Source organism: Engystomops pustulosus, chromosome 6, assembly GCF_040894005.1.
Source record: "Engystomops pustulosus chromosome 6, aEngPut4.maternal, whole genome shotgun sequence".
Taxonomy (NCBI): Eukaryota; Metazoa; Chordata; class Amphibia; order Anura; family Leptodactylidae; genus Engystomops; species Engystomops pustulosus.
This window is the reverse complement of record NC_092416.1, coordinates 73888997-73909735: the sequence shown is the minus strand read 5'-3', so window position 1 is coordinate 73909735 and position 20739 is coordinate 73888997. Positions and strand designations below refer to the sequence as shown.

Sequence of the window (20739 nt, the reverse complement as noted above, 5' to 3'; positions counted from 1 at the left end):
CAAAGCAATCCTCCAGGTGGGGCCCATCATGGAAAATTTAATTCTAACCGTACCCTCCAAAATTGTTACAGGAGATATACTCAAATATATTTCTTTTAGCAAATATTATGTTTAATGTTCTGTTCTATAAAAACGTATATAAAGATATAGGTCTTCAGGGGAAAAACATCTTTTTAATAAGCTACACTGTTGCAGTAGTTGATCAATGTTCATAATACACAGTGCTCCACATCTAGCCCTTTAATAAGCAGCATTATAGAGAGATACAAGAATTTGTATCAGTCACAAAATAAGGTTAAAACTCACATTCAGCAACATGGTTTACAGGAGAAGTGCAAAATTATACAAAGTTCAGCATACACAGAAATATTATACAAAATGTGTGATTGATAATTGTGCATCAACCTAAGGGGTCCCCCCCATCTAGTTGGATGGCTTAAGTGGAGCTCTCCCAGATGGCTGCCGCCGGCTACTTCTTCTTTGGACTGGAGACTCCACGTTCCATTGTCGTGGCTGCGGTGCTCTAGAGGTGGGAAAGAGACGCAGCAATATTATAGCCAAACACATTTTTAGATCCAATAAAAAGAAACAAGTCACAATGTTTTAGAATTAGTGTGGGGGATATGTGCTCATCTGTCACAGTGAAATTGTCATCATTGTACCAAAGATCACATGCAGAAGGAAGAAATTCACTTCTGATAGTCAGGATGAATTCACTCTGCATCAAACCTCTTTCTGCCAATACGGTCAACTGCATCACTATGAAGGACGGGAGTCCATTCATTACTCTGTATGGACTTCCCATATGTAATAACTGTTATAGTGCTGGTGCGGCAGACGGTAAGGCAATGCAGCTTATTTCAGTGTAATGTAAGATGTGCAGTCCATGGGATCAGCTTAGTGACTTAGAGGTTATGTGCACACAAATGGTGACTTAAAGGACCTGTCACCCATGAAGTAAGTAGCTCCTAGTGCTCAAAGAAACACTGCAGTGTTAGAATAACGCTAACACTGCAGCGGAGTACAATGTTAACATCAGACCGCTCGCAAAGTGGTCCGATGTATTCATGAGGGGGCAGTCCGAGATGCTGGCTCTTCCCTGGAAGTGTATCATACAGTCACTTGCCAAACCCCCTCAGTTGCAGTGTTCAGTTTGCTGCATGCTTCACACAGTAAGCTGTAACGCCTGGCTCAAGATTGTAGTTGGTATGATGCTATATCTCAAAGATATAGGGAATTGGTCAAACACATTAACACAAACACTAATCTAGTACAGCAAACAGCGTCCAATTTCAAATAAGGATTGGAACAAATGGCTGCTGTAACAATCCCTTGGCTACAGACGATTCACTGGTCTATGATTTGGATCAGTGGGATCTAGTGGTAGTTTCATATGTTTTGGATTTTTAGAAAATAAAAATAAATTCTGAGGTACAACAAACTGTTCAGCATCTGACAATGTACAGACAAACAGGTGACTGGGAGAATAACCAATACTCACGGTGCATCTGGAGACATGATACACAGGACATCTCTCTCTTGTTCACGTGATGAATTTAGACTTCTTCCCGAGGTTGGCGTTTGGTTTGCACTAATGTAACTCACCCCAGCTCCAAAAGTCACATTATAAATGGTTTCTGAAAAATATATAAAAAGCAGATAATGGATTAACCCTTTTGTGACCGGGTGTCATTGATGCCTGAATGCCCTGCTTAGTTTTTACTCTTCCATTATGCTTTACATATATAAATATGCAATTTTTTTTCATGGGTGAGCTGTTGCACGGTATTTGATGCTTAGAAGCCCTATATGTTTACCTTTATTATCCACACATAGTTTTGGCGTACATGAAACCCAGAGCTGCTAGTGATGTAGATGCAGGGGGAAATCTGCAGTACTTACGTTCTGGAGTACTGATCGCTCTTCCTTCAAGCGATGTATTCGATTGCTGATCACAACTGCTGAATGTGACTGCCAAAGAAAGAAACATCGTTACCAAAAGATCTTCATATCATTGATAGCAGAAGCCTGAAACAATGTTTTTTACTACAAGTCAGAAAGTAAGTGATGAGTTCTGCAACCAAAGTCACGATGAACTTGGGTCTAGAATACCTGATAGACAAAACCGTGCAGCTCATACCTAGCTTACTGCTGTTCCTGCTGGACGGGGTTGATGGATTTGCCCCGATGCTCTTGCTCCTTGGCTTCAGCGTGTTTTCCACAGTTTTCCTTGCAGAATTGAGGATGGCTAGAGTGCTGAGCGACTTCTGCCTGCAGGAGCACACACACTCGTCAGTATATACATCACCCGGCATGGAAAACTGATCTAATCAAGACATGATCTTTACCTCGGTCGAGGGACCTGTCCAACGAGAATGCCAACCCTGGGTGTCGTTATGGGAGTCCCTGCAGGCACCTCCCTTATAGTGGGGAGAGGGGACAGGCGAGCAGTTGGGGTTCGCGGTGAACCAACTGTAGCAGAAGCCTAGGAAGATTTTGTATTAAAATAAATCAGACCTGCACTTTGGTGTGTAAAAGACATGTACTGGAAGGACATACCAGTATAAAAGGATTACAGATAAATATATGTATGCGAATAAAACTGTCAAACTATCTGAATGAAGACAGTCTTAGATAGGACAGTCTTGTTCCAGAAATATCAGTGTCTGCTGCACATTTGTCTAGTTCCTATAAAGAAAACTGTTCAAAGCTCTGGATAAAGTTAGCACATTTTGGTAGGCAGTTATTAGTATATAAAGGAATGCATCCTCTTATAAATTTTGTGCATTATTGGTAATCCAAATCAATCCTTAGGACATGATTTGAGGGTGTCATATGGCCTGTAGTATATATGCGTTGATATTTAAGTCACAGCCGCCGTGTTTTCTTACCTGTGGGCTGCCAGATATGGCAGTAGTGGAAGGATTCACGGCAGCAGCCTCCTGCTCACTTTGTTCCCTTTCCAGCTGCTCTTCATACTTCTTCATGTCATATTCTAATTCTGCCGCCAACTGTTTATCCGCAGCAAAGAAATCTTTGATTTCATCTCGGTAATCCTGCATCATCTCCTGCAGAGAGCAGAGAGCAGTAAGAGGTCAGATGCCTGTATACAGAGGTCTTTTTGTATTAAAACGAAAACAAAAATTAAATTTGTGACATTTCTGTAATAAACATTAGCAGTCTGTCCCTGGAAAGAGCAGTGGTTCCAGTCTGAAGCAGAGCACCTGATGTCTAAAAAATTATCAGTTTTTTATTCATGGAGTATTTTCTGCCTGGAAGCCTTAGGATATAGCCAGGAGTGTATGGTCTCTCCACTGAACATGGGATGGGCAATGATAAATCCAGCTTTTTCATGGGTTTATTCAATTGTAGTTTGTTTCGGGGCTACCTTTGCTCCATTATCCGTGTAAAGTGATTATGTGTATATACACAAGTAGAAAGCTCTGCCACGCTGCCCTGGCCTTACCACCAGCGGAGGGAGCTGAACCGTGTATTTATCGATTCATTGCTCCAACTCCGGGACAGAATCTTCATTAAATGATATATTCACTTTATGGCCTTCTCTAGTTGAGGACAGTGGTGTTGCAATTATTGAGCCAATATCTTGCAGTCTGCACTGTATCTTCTCCAGTTCTGCGACACATTGGAAATTTGGATTTGGGCAAAATTCTTTGGCCAACCCTATGGCAAAGGTCAGCTCATCTGTAGTCCCCAATGCTTTAAACACAATGTAATGTTGGTCTCCTCCACATTTATGCACTTGAGTAGCCCGTTTCCTGTTTGGGATCTTCTCAGCCTTATTACCTGCTAGAGACACCCCTCCGCACCCTCACAACTGTGCAGACAACCTACCCGGGTCACAGCATGCACGGTTCTCCCTGGTGTGTGTCACACCAGCTACCTACCCGCAAGTAGTTCATGAGGTCTCTTAGTGCAGGGATTCTCTGCTGTTCCAACAAGCCCTTCAGTGAGGAAATAATGGGGATAATGTTTTCAACGAAGTTTTTCTTTTGAACCTGCACACATTAGGGGGAAAAAAACATGTTAAATGATCTTTCCAAACAGGACCCATCCCATGAGACACTGGACTCCTAGAGTATCAAAAGTCACCTGAGAAATTAGCTTTTTTTGTGCCACTTGCATTACAGCATTAGCCATAGCCATCTCATCGTCATCTACTCCATTGTTCTCTCCTGGTTTTGACCTCATTGCCGACAACTTTATCTCTTTGGAGCTCATGATTTCAAAGATGTCAGAAAGCAGCTCATTTGCTTCCATGTCGATTGGTAAAAGGCCATCCACAAAGCAAGCTGCGGCAGAAGGGACAATGACAATGAATAAAGCCTCTTACTATACATGACGGTCTGCTGCCTTTCTACCATGTGTAGGCCTACAACAACGTCGTCTGTAGCCTGCTGCCGGTAGACTTCTAGTCTAGGAGTAGGGTGTAGACATACCTAGAACATTCTGGCTTATCTTTGTGGTCAGGTTGAACCTTTGCTCATCTGTAAAGTGCTCCAGCAGGAATTTGTAGATCTTCATACGTTTCTCCTTGTTCTCCTTTCCTTTCAGGGAGAAAAGCTTCCTCTCCCTAAATATACAAGTCAATAGATTTAAAGGGGAACGGCTCAACAGTGATGATTGAAAATACAGAAGAGTTCCAGTACTCACCTCTCAGTCTGTGAAAACTTGTTATACTTGTCATGTTTCTCATAGGACGTAAAGTGAAAAATGCATTCAATAAAGTGTTGGGAAAACATTACTGGGTTCCTTTTCAATAGGAGGTGAACCAAGCAGAACTCTCCGAATCTGGAATATAGTGGGAACAGGTGGTAAACTACCTGCACAGAGCCAGGGTCCCTGCAGCGTCATTATAAACACTTACTTGGCAATATCTGGGTCTGGGTCCACCAGGACACTAACAAAGTGGAAGAACAGGGAGCCTTTCCACTTCACAAACTCTTCCTATAAATAAATAAATAAATAAATAGTGTATAGTAAGAGCACAGCTCAATCCCTGCCATCCCGTTACTGAAAATCAGAGGCTGAATATGACAAGTCTATTATTGCACAATGTGGGGCATGGTAGTAGCTTGAAAAAGTAGTGAAAAGTAACTAATGAGGTAATCGGTTCATAATAATTTCATACTAGAATAACATGGTAGCACCAGCGGTATCACATTGACAACCAACTACAGAATTCTATTGCTTTCTTTGGACTAGTTGGAAAGGGTCTCATGACTAGGTTAATGAATTACGAGCATTACCAATAGTCTCATTGGTCCAGTTAGGTTCTAGTGATATAACTACTTACCTGCAGCAGGTTGGTCAGCATGATCAGGGTCTGTTTTCGAATAAAAGGATCCCTGTCCTTGAGACACACGGACACATTTGGGATATATCTGTCCACCATCGTGGTGTACCGAATACACAGGTCACATATAACGATGATAACATTGTTCCGGATGGCGAGGTCATCAGATACTTCTAGTTCTCTAGCAAGGGCAGGTATACACTTCTTAGCAAGGTCCTCATGCTGCAGACACAACTTTCCTGAAGAAAAGAACAATGGGCCTTTAGCAGTTCTAAATGAGTGATTTGAAACATAACTTTTATATAAAAAGGTATAACAATGCGAATTAGAATGCTAATAATTCAAAATCAGTTTTCTATTTTGAATTATCAGCATTCTAATTCGCATTGTTTTAGCTTTGATACTATAGTAAGAGTTACATTTTAAATCACTCATTTTGTCCTTTTTGCCAATTTTTCATAAGTGGTTTTTAGGCATTATTCTCCATCCTCTTTAGCAGTTCTAGTAGAGTTGCCCTAATTTACAGGTCTACAGTGGAACAGATATCTTAAAAAATTAAGAATTTAAATTAATTTGTGCTATGTCCAACCACTTTTGGAAACTGTAAAAATTGGCTGTGGTTTGCAGCTTGGGCAAAGGATTATACACATTTATGCAATGTTACTTTAATCAAAGTTGCAAGTGACCGATTTGAACACTGCAACAACTTACCAAGAGTAATGAAGGCATGGGCCCGGAGCAGAGGTGGCATAGTGGACCCTCTGAACTGGGACAATGGTTGAGATTGTGGCTGTGATTGGGAGAGTGGTTGAGACCCGGGATCAGGAACCCCATCACCAGCAGAGACACTGGAGTCTACAGGATAAGAAAGAACACAAGTTATAACACCTGTACACACATAGCAGAAAGCATATTGTAAAGAACTACCATGGACTCACTCTGCTCTGTATGTACAGATGCCAGGATAGACTGAACCAGAAGCAAGACTCTCTTCTCCACACGTGCCGGACAGAGCTGGGCGGCCTCTCCCAGGGTAAAAAGGTGTCGCACCTAAGAGAGCAGACAGAAAAACAATGATCTACTAAAAGGTTGTCCTTACCCCAATACATACAAGTTAATACAATGTAATTCAACCATAACCAACAGGTATGGGAGGCTACATTACATGCATTTATTTATTTTACCATTTTCAGGGCCTCTGCTAGTTGCCAGCAAGTGAGAACAGACTGGGACACACGTATATGAGAAATGGATGCAAATCTACCCAGTCTAAATAGAATAGCAGCAGCTGCACACACCCACTAAGAGGTTGATACAATATAGGAATCTGGACGCCAGACTTATCTTACACAGCCTTGCCCAGTCCACTTCTGAATAAAGCACAGGAGTAGACAAGCAGAGCTTCCATGTTCATATTCACTTATGTACCTATCATCACACATGTACGCATCATCCTGTGATGCAGACAGCTGTGCAAGGAGGATGATACGTTGCATGTGTCGGATCTGCAGAAAGTAGGCTTATGTCACCTTTTGGGGGGGAAGCCCTGGAGGAGGAAGAAGGTGCTTTAGAATTTAGAAGTGCTGCAGTGCCCAGAGGGGTTCCGGTAAAGCACTTCTGCCTCATTTACATATTTTAAAATAGTGCATAAAGTCAGAAGGGAAAAACATTGTTGGAATCTCAATGTTCAGTTTTAGTGAGTGAATCTGGTTTATCAGGTGAATTTCTCCTAATATTTCCTGTAGAATATATAACACCGATAATAAAAAATCCCACCATTAATTCCTGATCAAACTGAACAGTCTGTGAATCGGCCATCACTACAGAGGAAATGTGCTCTTCACAGACAGACACCAAATCTCCACACACGTCATTGAGCAGGTCCTGCAACACAAAATTTAGGGGGGGGGGGGGGGGGGGTTATCAAACCATGCAAATATCCATTTACATAATATGGTTTCGCCACTAGCTAGAACCTGCATCCATGTAAGGAACAAGGGTGTATAATGTATGTGTTACATAGATGTTTTGTAAAAATTTCCCACAATATCATAATTTGCATAATATGAGTGAAGTGAGGTTGCAGGTGTAGTGTCACCTCTGACGCTCTCAATATGTGGTTCTATAGAACCTCATCTAATACAGCACATCATGATTGTGGTTGTATGACCTACAGAACATGAGACACAATAAGACTCATCTCTGCTCATGTTTACATGACTTTTCAGGAATGTATATATTTTTTGTAGGGAAATGATTGCACACAAAATGGGAAATTGTAGAAAGAACAACCTGAGGGTGATAGTAGTTTAATAGTGTAAAATCTGGCATCAGAGAAAAAAAAATCTTTAATATTTTACCTGCACTGCTTCAGGAGAGTCCAGGTGAGCATAGCACAACTTCTGTAGGGTTTCTATTGCTGGACTTATTATCTCTGGTGGAGATTGAAACTCTTTCAGCCAGGACTTTACATTATCTGTAAAAGAGGGAAGGACAATAACATCAGAGATTGGACTCCAAACCTCTGCACACAGATTGATGGCTTAATGTGGACCAAGCACAACTAAGTTGATACAGTGGTAAGACTGGAAGGAAACTTCAGCTTCCAAAAGATTTAGGTCAGAAGAGACCTTTAACCTTTAGTCAGCAAGCAGAAGTCTTAAAACAAGACATTTCCTTACCAATCAGCTGTGCCCTCTTGTCCGCAGGTAGATGTTTTGCAATATGGCCGATCACACACAGGATATGCCCGGTGGTGGCGCTGGAGACAGTGTTCGACTCTCTGAGGAAAAGAAAAGTGTACATAAAAGCAATACACAACTTACATAAATGTAAACATCTGGAGGGAATCCAAGTCTTACCTGCTGACCTGGTCCCACGCATTCAAGATTTTGGTGTAGTCAAGTTTTGGAGAGGATCCGGCGACCTTAGCAAGCACCATCCAGGCAGAGGCCGAGTGCCCCGTCTCCGTATGAGAAATCAAATTGTTGATTAACGTAGAAGAAAACTTGTCCTGCTTTGCCCATAGGTGAAAAGCTTTGGTCAGGTAGCGGCTATAGACAGAAGAACAGAACAAGTCACATTATTCTGGATTGTCAGAAGATGAGTGCCAAATCTAAAAGAGTCCAACACCTCCCACAAGTGAAACCAGCATCATGTGCATATATACAGATATATCTCTATATCTATCTATATATAATAATATATGTTTTTATAAGCTTTCCACACATAAATTGCTGGGAAATAGCAGAGGTATTTGGTTAAGAGAAAATTCTGCATTTCACTTTTGTGCAAAGTAGCTTCTTGAAGGACAGTCAGGGCCTTTTTATTCTTTCAGCAAAAACAGGTCAGTCCTTTTGCAGAGGGATGGTGCAGGGAAACCAAGAAAATCCATAGCTCTTATCATGCTAAAATCACTTAAAAAAAGTTGCAGCACCTTCCCTGAAGAGCACAGGGGGGTTGTTTTCTTTTCACTATGCCCAGCTCCCTCATTCTCCTCTCCCTCGGCAATGAGAGCGATGTTGGCTGTATGTGACTTGCTGATGAGAATACATGAATGAGAAAGGGGCTATGAGGGAGTTAAGAAAGAGACGTAGAGAGGCTCATTCCCCCTTCCTCATGCTGTAGGCGTATCTGTGGAGGAGACTTCTCAATATGCCAAACTCGGCACTGAGGAAGACGCAGATCAGCTGGGAACAGAACGTGAAAGTTTATAGGCACGAGTAGGTAAAAATTTAGGGATGGTTGCACTGCTAGTAGCTACAAGTTTAGAGCGTCAAATGCTTTTCACCAGCTTTATCTGTATGGGTGCTTCTTTTAATATTAACAAAGAAAGGATTTTAATGAAGGTGCCACAGCTGTTTTTCTACATGCTCCACTCAAGCACTCCTGTGGTGAGCACTCCTACAGTTTTCCTGGATCTAAAACCTGTTGTAGTGTGGGAGACACATTGTATTTTCTTTTTGGACTTTAATGCACTGCTAACAGCAGGGGGGAGAATTTAATTTACTGACAGGCTTCATTAAACCCCTTTTTTGTTTTTTTATTTCCATTTTTCACTCCCCACCTTCAAAAATCTATAACTTTTTTTATTTCTACACATAAAGAGCTGTGTGATGGCTTGTTTTCTGCGTAACAAATTGCACTTCACACTGATAGCATTGAATATTCCATGCTGTGTACTGGGAAGCAGGAAAAAAAATCCCAAATGCAGTGAGGGGAAAAAAAAACAAAAAAAAAAACACATTTGAATCGTATTCTTGTGGGCTTGGATTTTCAGTTTTCACTGTGCACCCCAAATGACATGTCTACTTTATTCTTTGGGTCGGTACGATCACGGGGATACCAAATCTGTATAGGCTTTATAATGGTTTCATACATTTACAAAAATTAAAACCTCCTGTACAATTTTTTTTTTTTTTTTTTAAATTTTACTATCTTGTGGCACTAATATCTTTTTCATACTTCAGTGCACGGAGCTATGGGTGGTGTCATTTTGTGCGACTTTTCATAATGTTTTCAGTGCTTCTATTTTTAGGACTGTACAACCTTTAAAAACTCAATTAAAAGTGATCAAATTTTTTTCAAAATGGCAAAACATTTTCAACTTTGGGCGCCATTTTCCATTACGTAGAAAACGCAGTGGAAAGCCGTTAGTATATTTTGATAGATCGGGCATTTTCGGACATGGCAATACCTAATGTGTTTATGATTTTTACTATTTATATTTATATCAGTTCTAGGGAAAGGGGGGGGCGATTTGAATTTTTATGTTTTTTTAAACTTTGAAATTTTAATGAATGGTTTAAAACGAGACAGCCTCGGGTCTTCCGAAGACTGGAGGCTGTCATGACGATGGTTCGCTGCTCCCCGATGACGTCACGGGGAGCAACAATCCTCGGCAAGATGGCGGAGGCCATGTGCCACCATCTATTTAAGGCCGCTGGCAGCGATCGCAGGGAAAACACCGCAATCGGTGCTAGCTAGCAATATGCAGCAAAGACTTACCGGCTATGGAGTGGGCTCTGTGAGCCCTCTCCATGTACCTGCACCCGACGCACGCCGTACTATTATGGCGCACGCCGGTAAGGGGTTTAAATGCTCCACGTGATGCTATATTTACTTGAGGATGAGTTAGGAGGCAATTGACTCCCTTTAAGAGAACCCGTCATGCAAAATAACCCCCCTAAACTAAATATATTTTCATAAACTGCCATTAGAGAGCATTGCCTCTATCCCTTCATTGTCCCTCTACATGCCTGTAAACCTAAGCAATGAGGTCCTAAAGCTGTATGCAAATGACCTGTGAAATGTCCAATGAAGCATTAGCATATTCAAGCTGTCCACTCTATTCATGAGTGGGAGGCACAGCCACACCCCCAGTGCTTGACTGACAGCCTGTATAATGATGTGAGGCTGTATAATGATGTGCTTCCTGGTGCTGGTGGCCACGCCCCCTGCAGCCTGTGTGTGCATGTGTGTGTGTGTATAGGAGAGATACAGCAGCTCCAGGCAGCCATGTTACAGCAGAACAAGTCAGATTCATGTGTAGGAGGGGTAACAGGGGTGACATCACTGCCTCTGACCATGTGACCAGCCTCATGTACATGATAAAAAATAGATGATTTTACAATGATTAATGTATGAAATAACTAGATAAAGGCTGGGATGGGATCCTTGTGAGCTATTCCAACAGGTAGTAGTGACAGGACAGGTGACAGAGACCTGATGACAGGTGTCCTTTAAAGGAGTTTTCCCACAAAGAAAAGTTAGGCCCTATCCACTGGTCAGTGCTGATACCCCACAGATCACAAATACAAGGGGTTCGTCACATGACGGCCGCTCCATTAATCTCTATGGAGCCGACGGAGGTTGGGTAAGGCCTAACTTTTCTTTGTGGGAAAACCCCTTTAAGCATGTTCTAAGATTATATTGTATGTAGACATTGGAAGTCTTTACTCCAACGTATGTAAAGTATAAATAAAGCGGCAGAAACAGGAATGGTAGATATTGGACGTCCACTATTGAAAAATGTGATGACATTGTGTATTTTACTTGGGGCAGATTTACCCACCTGAGGTCCTGACTCTCTGTGGTGAGCAGGTGCAGTAGGTCCCATGTCAGCTTTTGCTTTTCATCATCGTCTCGGTAACGATTATAATGTTTAATACTCTGCAGGAGGAGCTGGTCAAGACATTCCAAAGTCTTCTCCTGGACAGTAGACTCTGTATCTAGTACAACTGGGATCAGGCCAGTTAGCCAAGCCTTCTGAACCGACACATTGTGAGGTTGAGCCTGATAAGGATGGAATAAGAAGAATATGTAGAGGATTGTCTTTGCTGAAACCATCTGCGGTCAAGGTCTGTACAGGTTATTAGCCTCTAATGTATACAGTGAATGCTTCCATTCACTGCCAGCAAGCTTAAAAATAATAATACATTAAAACAACAGAGAAAGAATGATTGTGCTTTATTTCTCCCCTAAATAGGTTCACACTGTACAATTTAGGGGCAGCTGCTTAGCATTGTGGGAGATGTGGCATAGCAGTCCTAGGCTATACAGTTCATTCCAGCATACACCACAGTCAAAGCTGTAAATACAGATTTAGAATTAAAATCAAATCTAATGTATATGGTAAAAAAAAGGTACAAACAATGAAAATCTAGTTAGTGTAAGGTCATTATGATACATTTTACCAACCTGCAGAAGCTCAGTCAGAGAAGTCAGAGCCTGTTTCCGCACAGACACGGCAGGGTCTCTGCATCGTTCTTGCAGGCTGGAGAGGTCCTCTGAGCTGCATGGGATCAGATTGTGCTTCAGGATGTTCACCAAGACCTGTACGAGCATGGCACAGCAGATTAGACACATGTAATTCTGTGGTATAATTCTGGGTGAGCCAGGGTTGTGCTGTACCTGGAGTGCAGATTTCCTGACATTAGTCTTTTCATCCCCGGCTCTTAGCCGCAGCATTGCCATTGTATCCCTTCCTGGAGAGGAAAAACACAAAATCCTTGCATTCTCTAAAAGTCTTTGCCTTTCAATGTTTCACTGATGCTCAATTTTGCTAAAATGCTATAAAATGTGAAGATGTGGCAATGAGATTTCTCCTCAGGTCATAAGCCCAGGGGAGGGGGGAGGAGAGCTTTGCAGCAATATCAGAAAGTGTCCTTAGTACTTGGATGAAAAAACTTCACGAGAGTCACAAGAGCCGAAAGACAGACAGACAGATAGCTCACTCGCCATAGATTTCTGTACTAGAGAATGAATACTGACATAACTGACACAAAGCCACTCACCATCAGCACCCATAGGGTCACCATCATCCGTCACTTCAATTGTCCTCAGAGCAGCAATAGTCTTGCGGGTGCGATTAGAAGTTGCTGGAGAGAAGATTACAATAGTGATACCGAATGGATCCATCAAGAAATAAATGGCGCTCATACATCTATCCAACCAACTCCCAGTGAACGATTGTATAATGAGAAACATTGTTTAAAGAGGACCTCTCTACACTCACATAAAATCCAACTTTTTAGCTCTTTAATAGCTGGATTTGGTCTCTAGCCCCAGTCCAGTAGCACCCAGCGGCAATTGATTATTCTGCCTCCAGGCACAAGACAAATTACATCATCATCTCCTGCAGTCATGTGCTAAACAAGCGCTGAAGGAGCCACAGAAGCAAGAAAGCTTCATTATCCTAATGTTTTTATCAGCAAAACCACTCAGCACAAGGATTCACCAAGATATGATCCTGCATCAGTGTAGCTACAGCATTCTCAAGGTATGTTTGCTTCATAATGCATGAAATCAAATGGTAGGTTTCCTTTAACATATCAGGTACTGATGCTATGCTACTTAGACTCTATGCTACTATTATGGCTCATTTCCATGTATCAAAAGTAAAATTTTTGCACAGATGGAACAGACTGTCCATAAACACAGAGATATAGCCGGAATTTGTGTACTTAACCATATATAACATGGAAGTGTGTGTGGGGGATCCTGGTGACCGATTCCCATTGAATTACACATCATACCACTATTGAATGTCAATATTACGCTAGGAACATATGGAAGCCAGAGAGGAAACTGTATGAAACTTATGAAAAAATACATTCCAAGCACATTAAGCTTTCCCTGCTTTCACAGTCCCTTATCATGATCACTTGTCACAGGGAGAGTCACTCTAACCGTGAGCTGATCTCGGTCTACCCAATAGTTACAGACCAAGGCTTCTCAATATGTTTCAGTTACACAACTCCTTACCTTCTGTGCCATTGACCATGCTCTCCGTGGTAATTCCAGAGATTGTGCGGCAACTGCCTGAAAGTAGAAAATCAGGAATTGAGACAAAAGATGAAAATAGACACAAACAGGGAATGAGAAAATAAAGTATACTGCATAAAAGCGGCCGCTTTGGTGGGGAGAAAAAAAAAATTATATATTTTCTATGAATCGGCATTGAAAGTTTCCATAATGCAGAGCTTCGCTCACACGGATTTACAAAGAGGTTCTAGTGCGGTACTCATGTGCTGGAACCTCCTAGTAAACCCAGCATGCCCCCAGTGACTCAAACAATAGGATGGCGAGTGCAGCTCTGGATTTTACTACAGATTGGGATTGGCAAAGTATAGGTGATTTTGTATAACATAATAGCTAACAAAAACTGAACAGAGCAGCTATTAGGATTATGCAGAAAATGGCTGAACTTACTTCCCTGCAGCAACTCTGTGATTCCTTCCGACATGGATAAAGGATTTTTCTCTAGACACTGTGCCAGGCATGACAATGCTTTACTGCGCACAGTTGGGGCTTTATCAGAGCAACGGCTAAACACCATGGTCTGCAGCAGGAACTTGTGCTGTATAAACTTCAGCTGCTCCAGTGGAAACGCAGAATCCACCAACCTCTCTGGCATCTCCAGCAGAGCTACAGCGACATCCAGAGCAAACACTCTATAAGATATCTGTGGAGAAGGACCACGAAGGGATACATTGTTTACATGTACAGGCCGGAAGTCCTTTACCCTCAGTAGTGAAAAGTTTAAAACACTTTATATATGAAATAATGTGAAATTAATATATATTAATCAAGCTTCAATAAACCAAAAAAAAACTGGAAAATATAAGAACAAAGAAAACAGATGAGGACATAGCAGGTGGCTGGTGTTACCTTTGAGTTGCGGGAGTATTTGTACAGCCAGTCAATGAAGGAGGAATACTCTAGATTAGGAAGCTTCTCTAGTAATTTCACCAGAGCTTGGGCAGCAGATACCCTGTATTCAGACTTATCTGGGAACTGTAATAGAGAACATTAAGCATGCTTAAAAATAATAAATAAAAACATGCATGTAAGAGCACCATTAGCCGTTCCATGAAATACAAAAATAATTAAACGGAATGAATAACCGAGACAGAAGAGCTTACACATTTAAAACAGGTAAAGCAGAAGTAATAATATTGGATACAACCCCAATAAGTAATACATATATCAGCAATTACCTTTGTACATATATGCTGTAACAAAATCCGGAGAACAGGGAATGACACTTCCTTCAACTCATCCACCAGGAAACTGAGATAAATAATATTATAGCAAATATCAGTAACATCTTGATTCAAATGCAGAACAAGGGAGTCTATAACAGAACTCAGAGCCCTCTCTATGGGCACCCAGGCCATCACCCCAACTCAGTTCGCCAAAAAAGGCATCCCCCTGCAATCCTAGGAAGCCTGGCTAACTGGGACTGAAGGAGGGAGACGATTAAAAGGACCATGTTGACACTGTGCGATAAATAAGTGAATTTTGGTTGACTGGTCTAGAATATGCAACTACCGTAGTTTTAGGGCATTGATTAGACTACGCCATCTTGTGGATGAAAGGCTAATTGCATCTTACAAGACTAATCAATTTTTTATAGAGAGGATCTAGAGCAGGGGGTGTCAAACCTGGGGGCCACATGTGCCCTGTGGTTGACCTCATCATGTGTTGGCTTCAGAGCCGGCAAGTCAGCGGGGTAGAGCTGAAGTAAGCAGACGAGTGCGGCACCGGGGGGACGTGGTAAGGAGAGTATCGGACCCTGCCTCTATCCTGTACTCCCAACTAGCGCAGCATAGGGGCAAGGACACCGGGCTGCATGCCGGATTTGGTTCACAGGCCTTATGTTTGAAATCCATGATCTAGAGCAGTGATGGCGAACCTTTTAGAGACCGAGTGCCCAAACTACAACCAAGACCCGCTTATTTATCGCAAAGTGCCAACACAGAAATGTAATTTGTGATTTATACGCCCTTCTCTGTCACAGTTTTCATTGATACCAGTGCTCTGAGGACACCAATAAAGCAGAAAGTAGTCCCAGGTAGAGCTGTCACTTTAAAATAGCTCTGTACACAGCAAGTCCTGGGCTGTCTGGGACTGCAGGAAGATACCTGGAGTCATCTCTGGTGATGGCCTGAGTGCCCACAGAAAGGGCTCCGAGTGCCACCTCTGGCACCAGTGCCATAGGTTAGCCATCACTGATCTAGAGGATAAGAAAACGTGTTGCTTTCTCCAAGGGACAACCTACCCATAACTAGTTGTAGGTTCACTCCATTTAAATAACACAAATCTGATAGATTTACACATTACTTAGGCCATTAGTATTAGCAATATTTAAAATGCTACCAGACTACATGGCTTATTTTCCTTACCTGACGAATTGAATTGCCTGGTCCCTGGCACCAGTGACTGCAGAAGTTATGGCAAGTATTGCAGCATTTGACCCTTCACCTCCTTTCATCATAAGAATGACGCTCAGGAGGCGTTGGAATAGACGTCGAAGAGTCTGTTACCAAAAAACAAAACCACACATGTGCTGTAAGACTTTGTCTAATGCCCAAACCATTAGTAGGATCCTATCAAACCCCTAATGAATTTCAGTACCTGATTGCCTTCTCCATGTATGGGCAGACACAGCAACCACAAGCCATGATATGCCAGCTGTGGAACATACTTCATCCGCTCAACTGGACTGCAAACATTCAAGAAATGACATTAGATACAAGACAAAGGCAATGTTAAGGCTTTGAGAGGACCCATCAACACGTTGCAGCACTGTATAATTAATAATAAATAATAATAATTCTTTATTTATATAGTGCAAACAGATTACGCAGCGGTACACAGAGCTTTCCAAATCAGTCCCGGTCCCCAATACGGCTCACAATCTAATCAACCTACCAGTATATTTTAGAGTGTGGGAGGAAACCCACGCAAACACAGAGAGAACATACAAACTCTATGCAGATGTTGACCTGGATTGTGTAGTAGCATTACCCTGATAATATATAAACTGATAACGGTTCATTAAAATTAAGCCGTGTGTCACTATACAGACAACACTACTTCAACAGGGTAGGGGCAACATATTATTTCTATATAAATGGTACCACACTGTCCTAAAACCCTTTGCTCATGAATTGTTTTTAAAGATAATAGTCATTTACAAAATGCACAGGTCTGTAAATAAGGTCTCAATCTCTTCATGATATCTGTTAGTGATCAACATTTACATATGAAATCAATACAGCCATTTCCTCTCTACTAGGGTAAAGGTATGCCATGCATAGGTATATGTTCGGCACAAGGCGTTCCAGACCTGCGCACCATTCATTCCTTAACAGAGGCAAGTTAAAGAACAATTCTAGGCCAGGGGGAGAGACTAAATATCAGAAAGTAAGACGTTAGCCACAATTACAGTCCTAGAAGCCTGTATTTACAAAAAAAAAACTACTGTGGATTGACCACATTTTATACAATTTGTATCATATAAGGATTATATTTTAAGTTCATATACAGGCAGTCCCCAGGTTACGTACAAGATAGGCTCTTTGGGTTTGTAAAGTAGAATTTGTATGCAACTGTATATTTTATAATTGTAACTGCAAACAAAATATTTTTTTTTGTCCCAATGACAATTGGATTTTTTTTACATTTTTTGCTGTAGCGGGAACAAGGATGCTCAATAAAGTTTCATTACAGACACTTTACATAGCAGCCTGGGACTAAAGCAGCCTGGGACTAAAAGTAATGCACCCAGAGAGCTTTACCAGAGGTGCGTCTGCAGGTCAGGCGCCCAGTATATCAGTATTGCAAAATTTCACCTAAAAATAGATGAATAAATAGAAAATGGTAACACCCAGGTGTCAATGTCACTATTAAGTCTGACACTGGCAGTACTGATGGAACAATGCTAGAGCATAGTTTATACATACATTTCTAGAAGATAAAATAGAGGTACAGTATTGAACAAAGCAGTTAAAAGATGCTGCATTGTTATTTCATGGGAAATAAATACAATTACTAAAACACGTAAGGTATTCTCAATTACTATAAAAGAATCACATCTCAACATCCTCTGTGAAGTAAACATTCTGAATTCAAAATTCATACATTTTTCTGCACAAATACATTGTAACAAACTATCAGAACGACAGATTTGTGCTTTCAATGTGTTTAGCTCTCAGACTGAATTTAATGGTTAAAATGGTTTTAATGAGAGTGTTAAAAAGAAGCATATTACAACAGTAAATCTGAAGAGACACAAACCCAAATTAACTTACATGGAATCTGAAAATGCCACATTTTGAGGGACAGTCTCAAAGCTGGTGAGATTTATGCAGGTCTGTAGAGAAAAGCAATTTTGGGGGTTTTAAAAGAGACAAACAACACAGCATAATATGGCAGAGTCGGCCCAAGGCAACTGACTATTTCTAGAAAAATGCAGTGTCTGATATTGAAAGATACAGTTTAATACCTTAGACACACAAGACCCTACCCCCTAGAGGTGTTTACAGGTTATTATGGCCAAAACAAAATTCTGATTTATTTGTGGATAAGGGAACGTGCTGTGGTCAGATATCGAGGACTATGCATAGTGCATCACAGTGATATATGATAAAAAGTCCCTTTTCTTTCCTGCTGCAATTATGATTACAGTACTTCACCGCTAGTGTGGAAGCAGGGACTCCTTGTATCATATCACTATGATGCTCAAAGTCCCGTCCTCTGCACCGTGTGTGCTTAATCCATTACAATTTGGTTGTGATCTATAACCTGTTCCCACCTGCATACAATGTGTCACACTCTGTGGCTTCTCCTTCAGGGAGAACTTGGGAAGTAGACGCAGGAAATTCTTCAGGAGCAGGACTAGCGAGTCTCTGATGTTCATGAGGTCGTTGGTGGAGAAGTAGACAGATTCCTCATCCTGCTCCTCATCTGATAAGTCATTCATCTGACAATACAAGAAAAAGGCTCTGTAAGGCTCTGACAATTTAGAAATTTACTTTAGTTTGCTGGATAAGTTTCAGTGCTTGAGTGTTTGAGAAACAGAAATCTACAAGTTGTTGGATTGGCCAAGTTGATGTCACACCTCAGAGTCATCTCGTCGGGTTGGCCTTGGTCGCTTTCTTCCTCCACGACTGTCTACCTGAGAGCTCTTCATGGCATCTTTTTTCCTTTTCCGGCTGGACTCTGGGTCCTGGGGCCAGCACTTTTCAAGGCAACTCACACATTTGTCAAAAAGGACGGGGTGAAACACCTGATTGACGACACTACCTGTCATTGAAGGAGAGAAGAAATGAAAAGGGTGTAAAAGTCAGATTTATTATACTCGTACACATAGATCTACATTATGTAGAGAGGAGAACACTCACCTGGGATTTCTAGCAGAAGGAAGTACAATCCTGCTGCACTAAGGCCCAGCATTCTCTGCATGGCACCCGCTGACTTCTTCTCTGCAGTCTGGATGAAGTGGTAGAGAACGGCCACCAGCGTGTTTCGGCATATGTCATTCTCTGTGAACAGGACCCAGGCACTCTGCAGAACACAGGCACATGTACAATATATGTTTGCACGCATAGTGATAAATAAGGCAGCAGCTCTTCAGACATTTACCCGCGTGTTTTCCTGGTCTTCAGAAGCAAAAGGCAAGAGACCCTCATACAGGTTGTTGAACACTTCAAGGCCATTCTCTGTAATTTCTCCTTCTACTCGAGGATCTAGTGGCTCCGTCTCAGTAAAGTCCAACTCCCAGACAGACTCCACCCAGGCTGCAAGAGAAAGAACAAAAATAGCTCAATACCCAATGTGAAAGCCACTGGACGTTTATTTGTTAATGACTTACATTCTAGGCCTCCTATGATGCACAGATGGAAGCACAATTACTACTGTGGATTTACAGTTTGCTAAGATTCTAATCTTTATGCATAAAGACAGTAATTGCCTGCTTTACTGGTGCTTTTATACAGCAACCACCCTGGAAGAGTGAAGCTGCAGTGTAAATCACAGGGGTTGGACAGTGCAGAACTTGGAGTCTTTGATGACAGAGAAGGGAGGTTTAACAACTGAGAGCTCAGCTCGGAGCTGCACCGTGTAGACATTACATGAGGGACAAAGCTGTCCGTTTTCCGTTTTATCCGTAGTGTAGCGCTGCACGGGTCACACTAGCAATCAACTACAGTCGGTCCCCTACTTAAAAACAACCGACTTACAGACGACCCCTAGTTACAAACAGACCTCTGGATTTTGGTAATTTATTGTAATTGAACTTTAGCCCAAGGCTACAATAACCTGCTATAACAGTTAACAACGGTGACTATAATTAAGATTTATTGTTAATCCTGGATCTTATAACAACCCAACATTTTTAAAATTCAATTGTCACAGGGACCAGAAAAATTTTGCACTGTGGTTACATTTATAAAATATACAGTTTCGACTTGCATACAAATTCAACTTAAGAACAAACCTGCAGAACCTATCCTGTACTTTTAAAAAGGTTAAAAGTAGTTAAAAAGCCCCTTAAACACATTAAGGAACGGGCATGTTCGGGCTTTGAGGGGAACTTTTCTCTATCATACTCTTCCATCAGACATAGGGTGGGCCTGGGCTGGACCAGAAAGTTTGGCTCTACCCATCTGACAAATCAAAAAATAATGTCACTCAGAAACAGGGGGAATAGAGATAATTAGCGCTGTGCCACAATCAGGCGTGTAATGGATATAAATCCTCTTAAAGGAAAACATGATCCCGAGAGTTGTAGTCATCTACAAGCAGCAGTGAGAATTTTCTTCTACCAAGGCATGCTGGGAGTTGTAGTTGCAACTAGAAGTCTGCTCACCTCTCCTTAGGCTCCGGAGCCCGCACCGGCCTAGGGCCTCTAGCACCACCGCTTCCTTATCACCCATCAGTCGGCCGCTCTCTGCAGGCACCGCCGCTTCTTGGATAGCAGCCGATCAGCGCCAAAACCCAACACAAACCAACCAATCACATACTGCCACGTCATCGCTATGCGCCGCCTTCAACCAATGAGTAGAACCTGTGGCGGCCATTGCTTTTACTGGTAAACCCCAGCAATATATAAACGAGTACCCAGAAGCAACATGGCT

General features: G+C 41.8%; 1 protein-coding gene across 1 annotated transcript; it reads right to left on the bottom strand.

Moving 5' to 3' along the window:
• Nucleotides 1-126: 126 nt before the first annotated feature.
• NCAPD3 (non-SMC condensin II complex subunit D3) lies at nucleotides 127-20688 on the bottom strand. Its single transcript, XM_072156559.1, has 34 exons — nucleotides 20472-20688; nucleotides 19247-19401; nucleotides 19006-19168; nucleotides 18723-18907; nucleotides 18417-18584; nucleotides 17914-17975; nucleotides 16235-16322; nucleotides 16003-16136; nucleotides 14815-14887; nucleotides 14486-14611; nucleotides 14027-14279; nucleotides 13580-13636; nucleotides 12610-12693; nucleotides 12227-12300; nucleotides 12014-12148; nucleotides 11388-11608; nucleotides 8176-8367; nucleotides 7996-8096; nucleotides 7675-7790; nucleotides 7091-7198; nucleotides 6253-6364; nucleotides 6026-6169; nucleotides 5315-5553; nucleotides 4886-4965; nucleotides 4672-4809; nucleotides 4458-4591; nucleotides 4111-4310; nucleotides 3906-4016; nucleotides 2892-3068; nucleotides 2349-2485; nucleotides 2141-2271; nucleotides 1903-1971; nucleotides 1502-1637; nucleotides 127-523 (listed from the first exon to the last, which is right to left on the bottom strand). The coding sequence occupies exons 1-34, from the start codon at nucleotides 20536-20538 to the stop codon at nucleotides 424-426; spliced, it is 4470 nt and encodes a 1489-aa protein (XP_072012660.1). The 5' UTR covers nucleotides 20539-20688; the 3' UTR covers nucleotides 127-423.
• Between the last annotated feature and the right edge of the window lie 51 nt (nucleotides 20689-20739).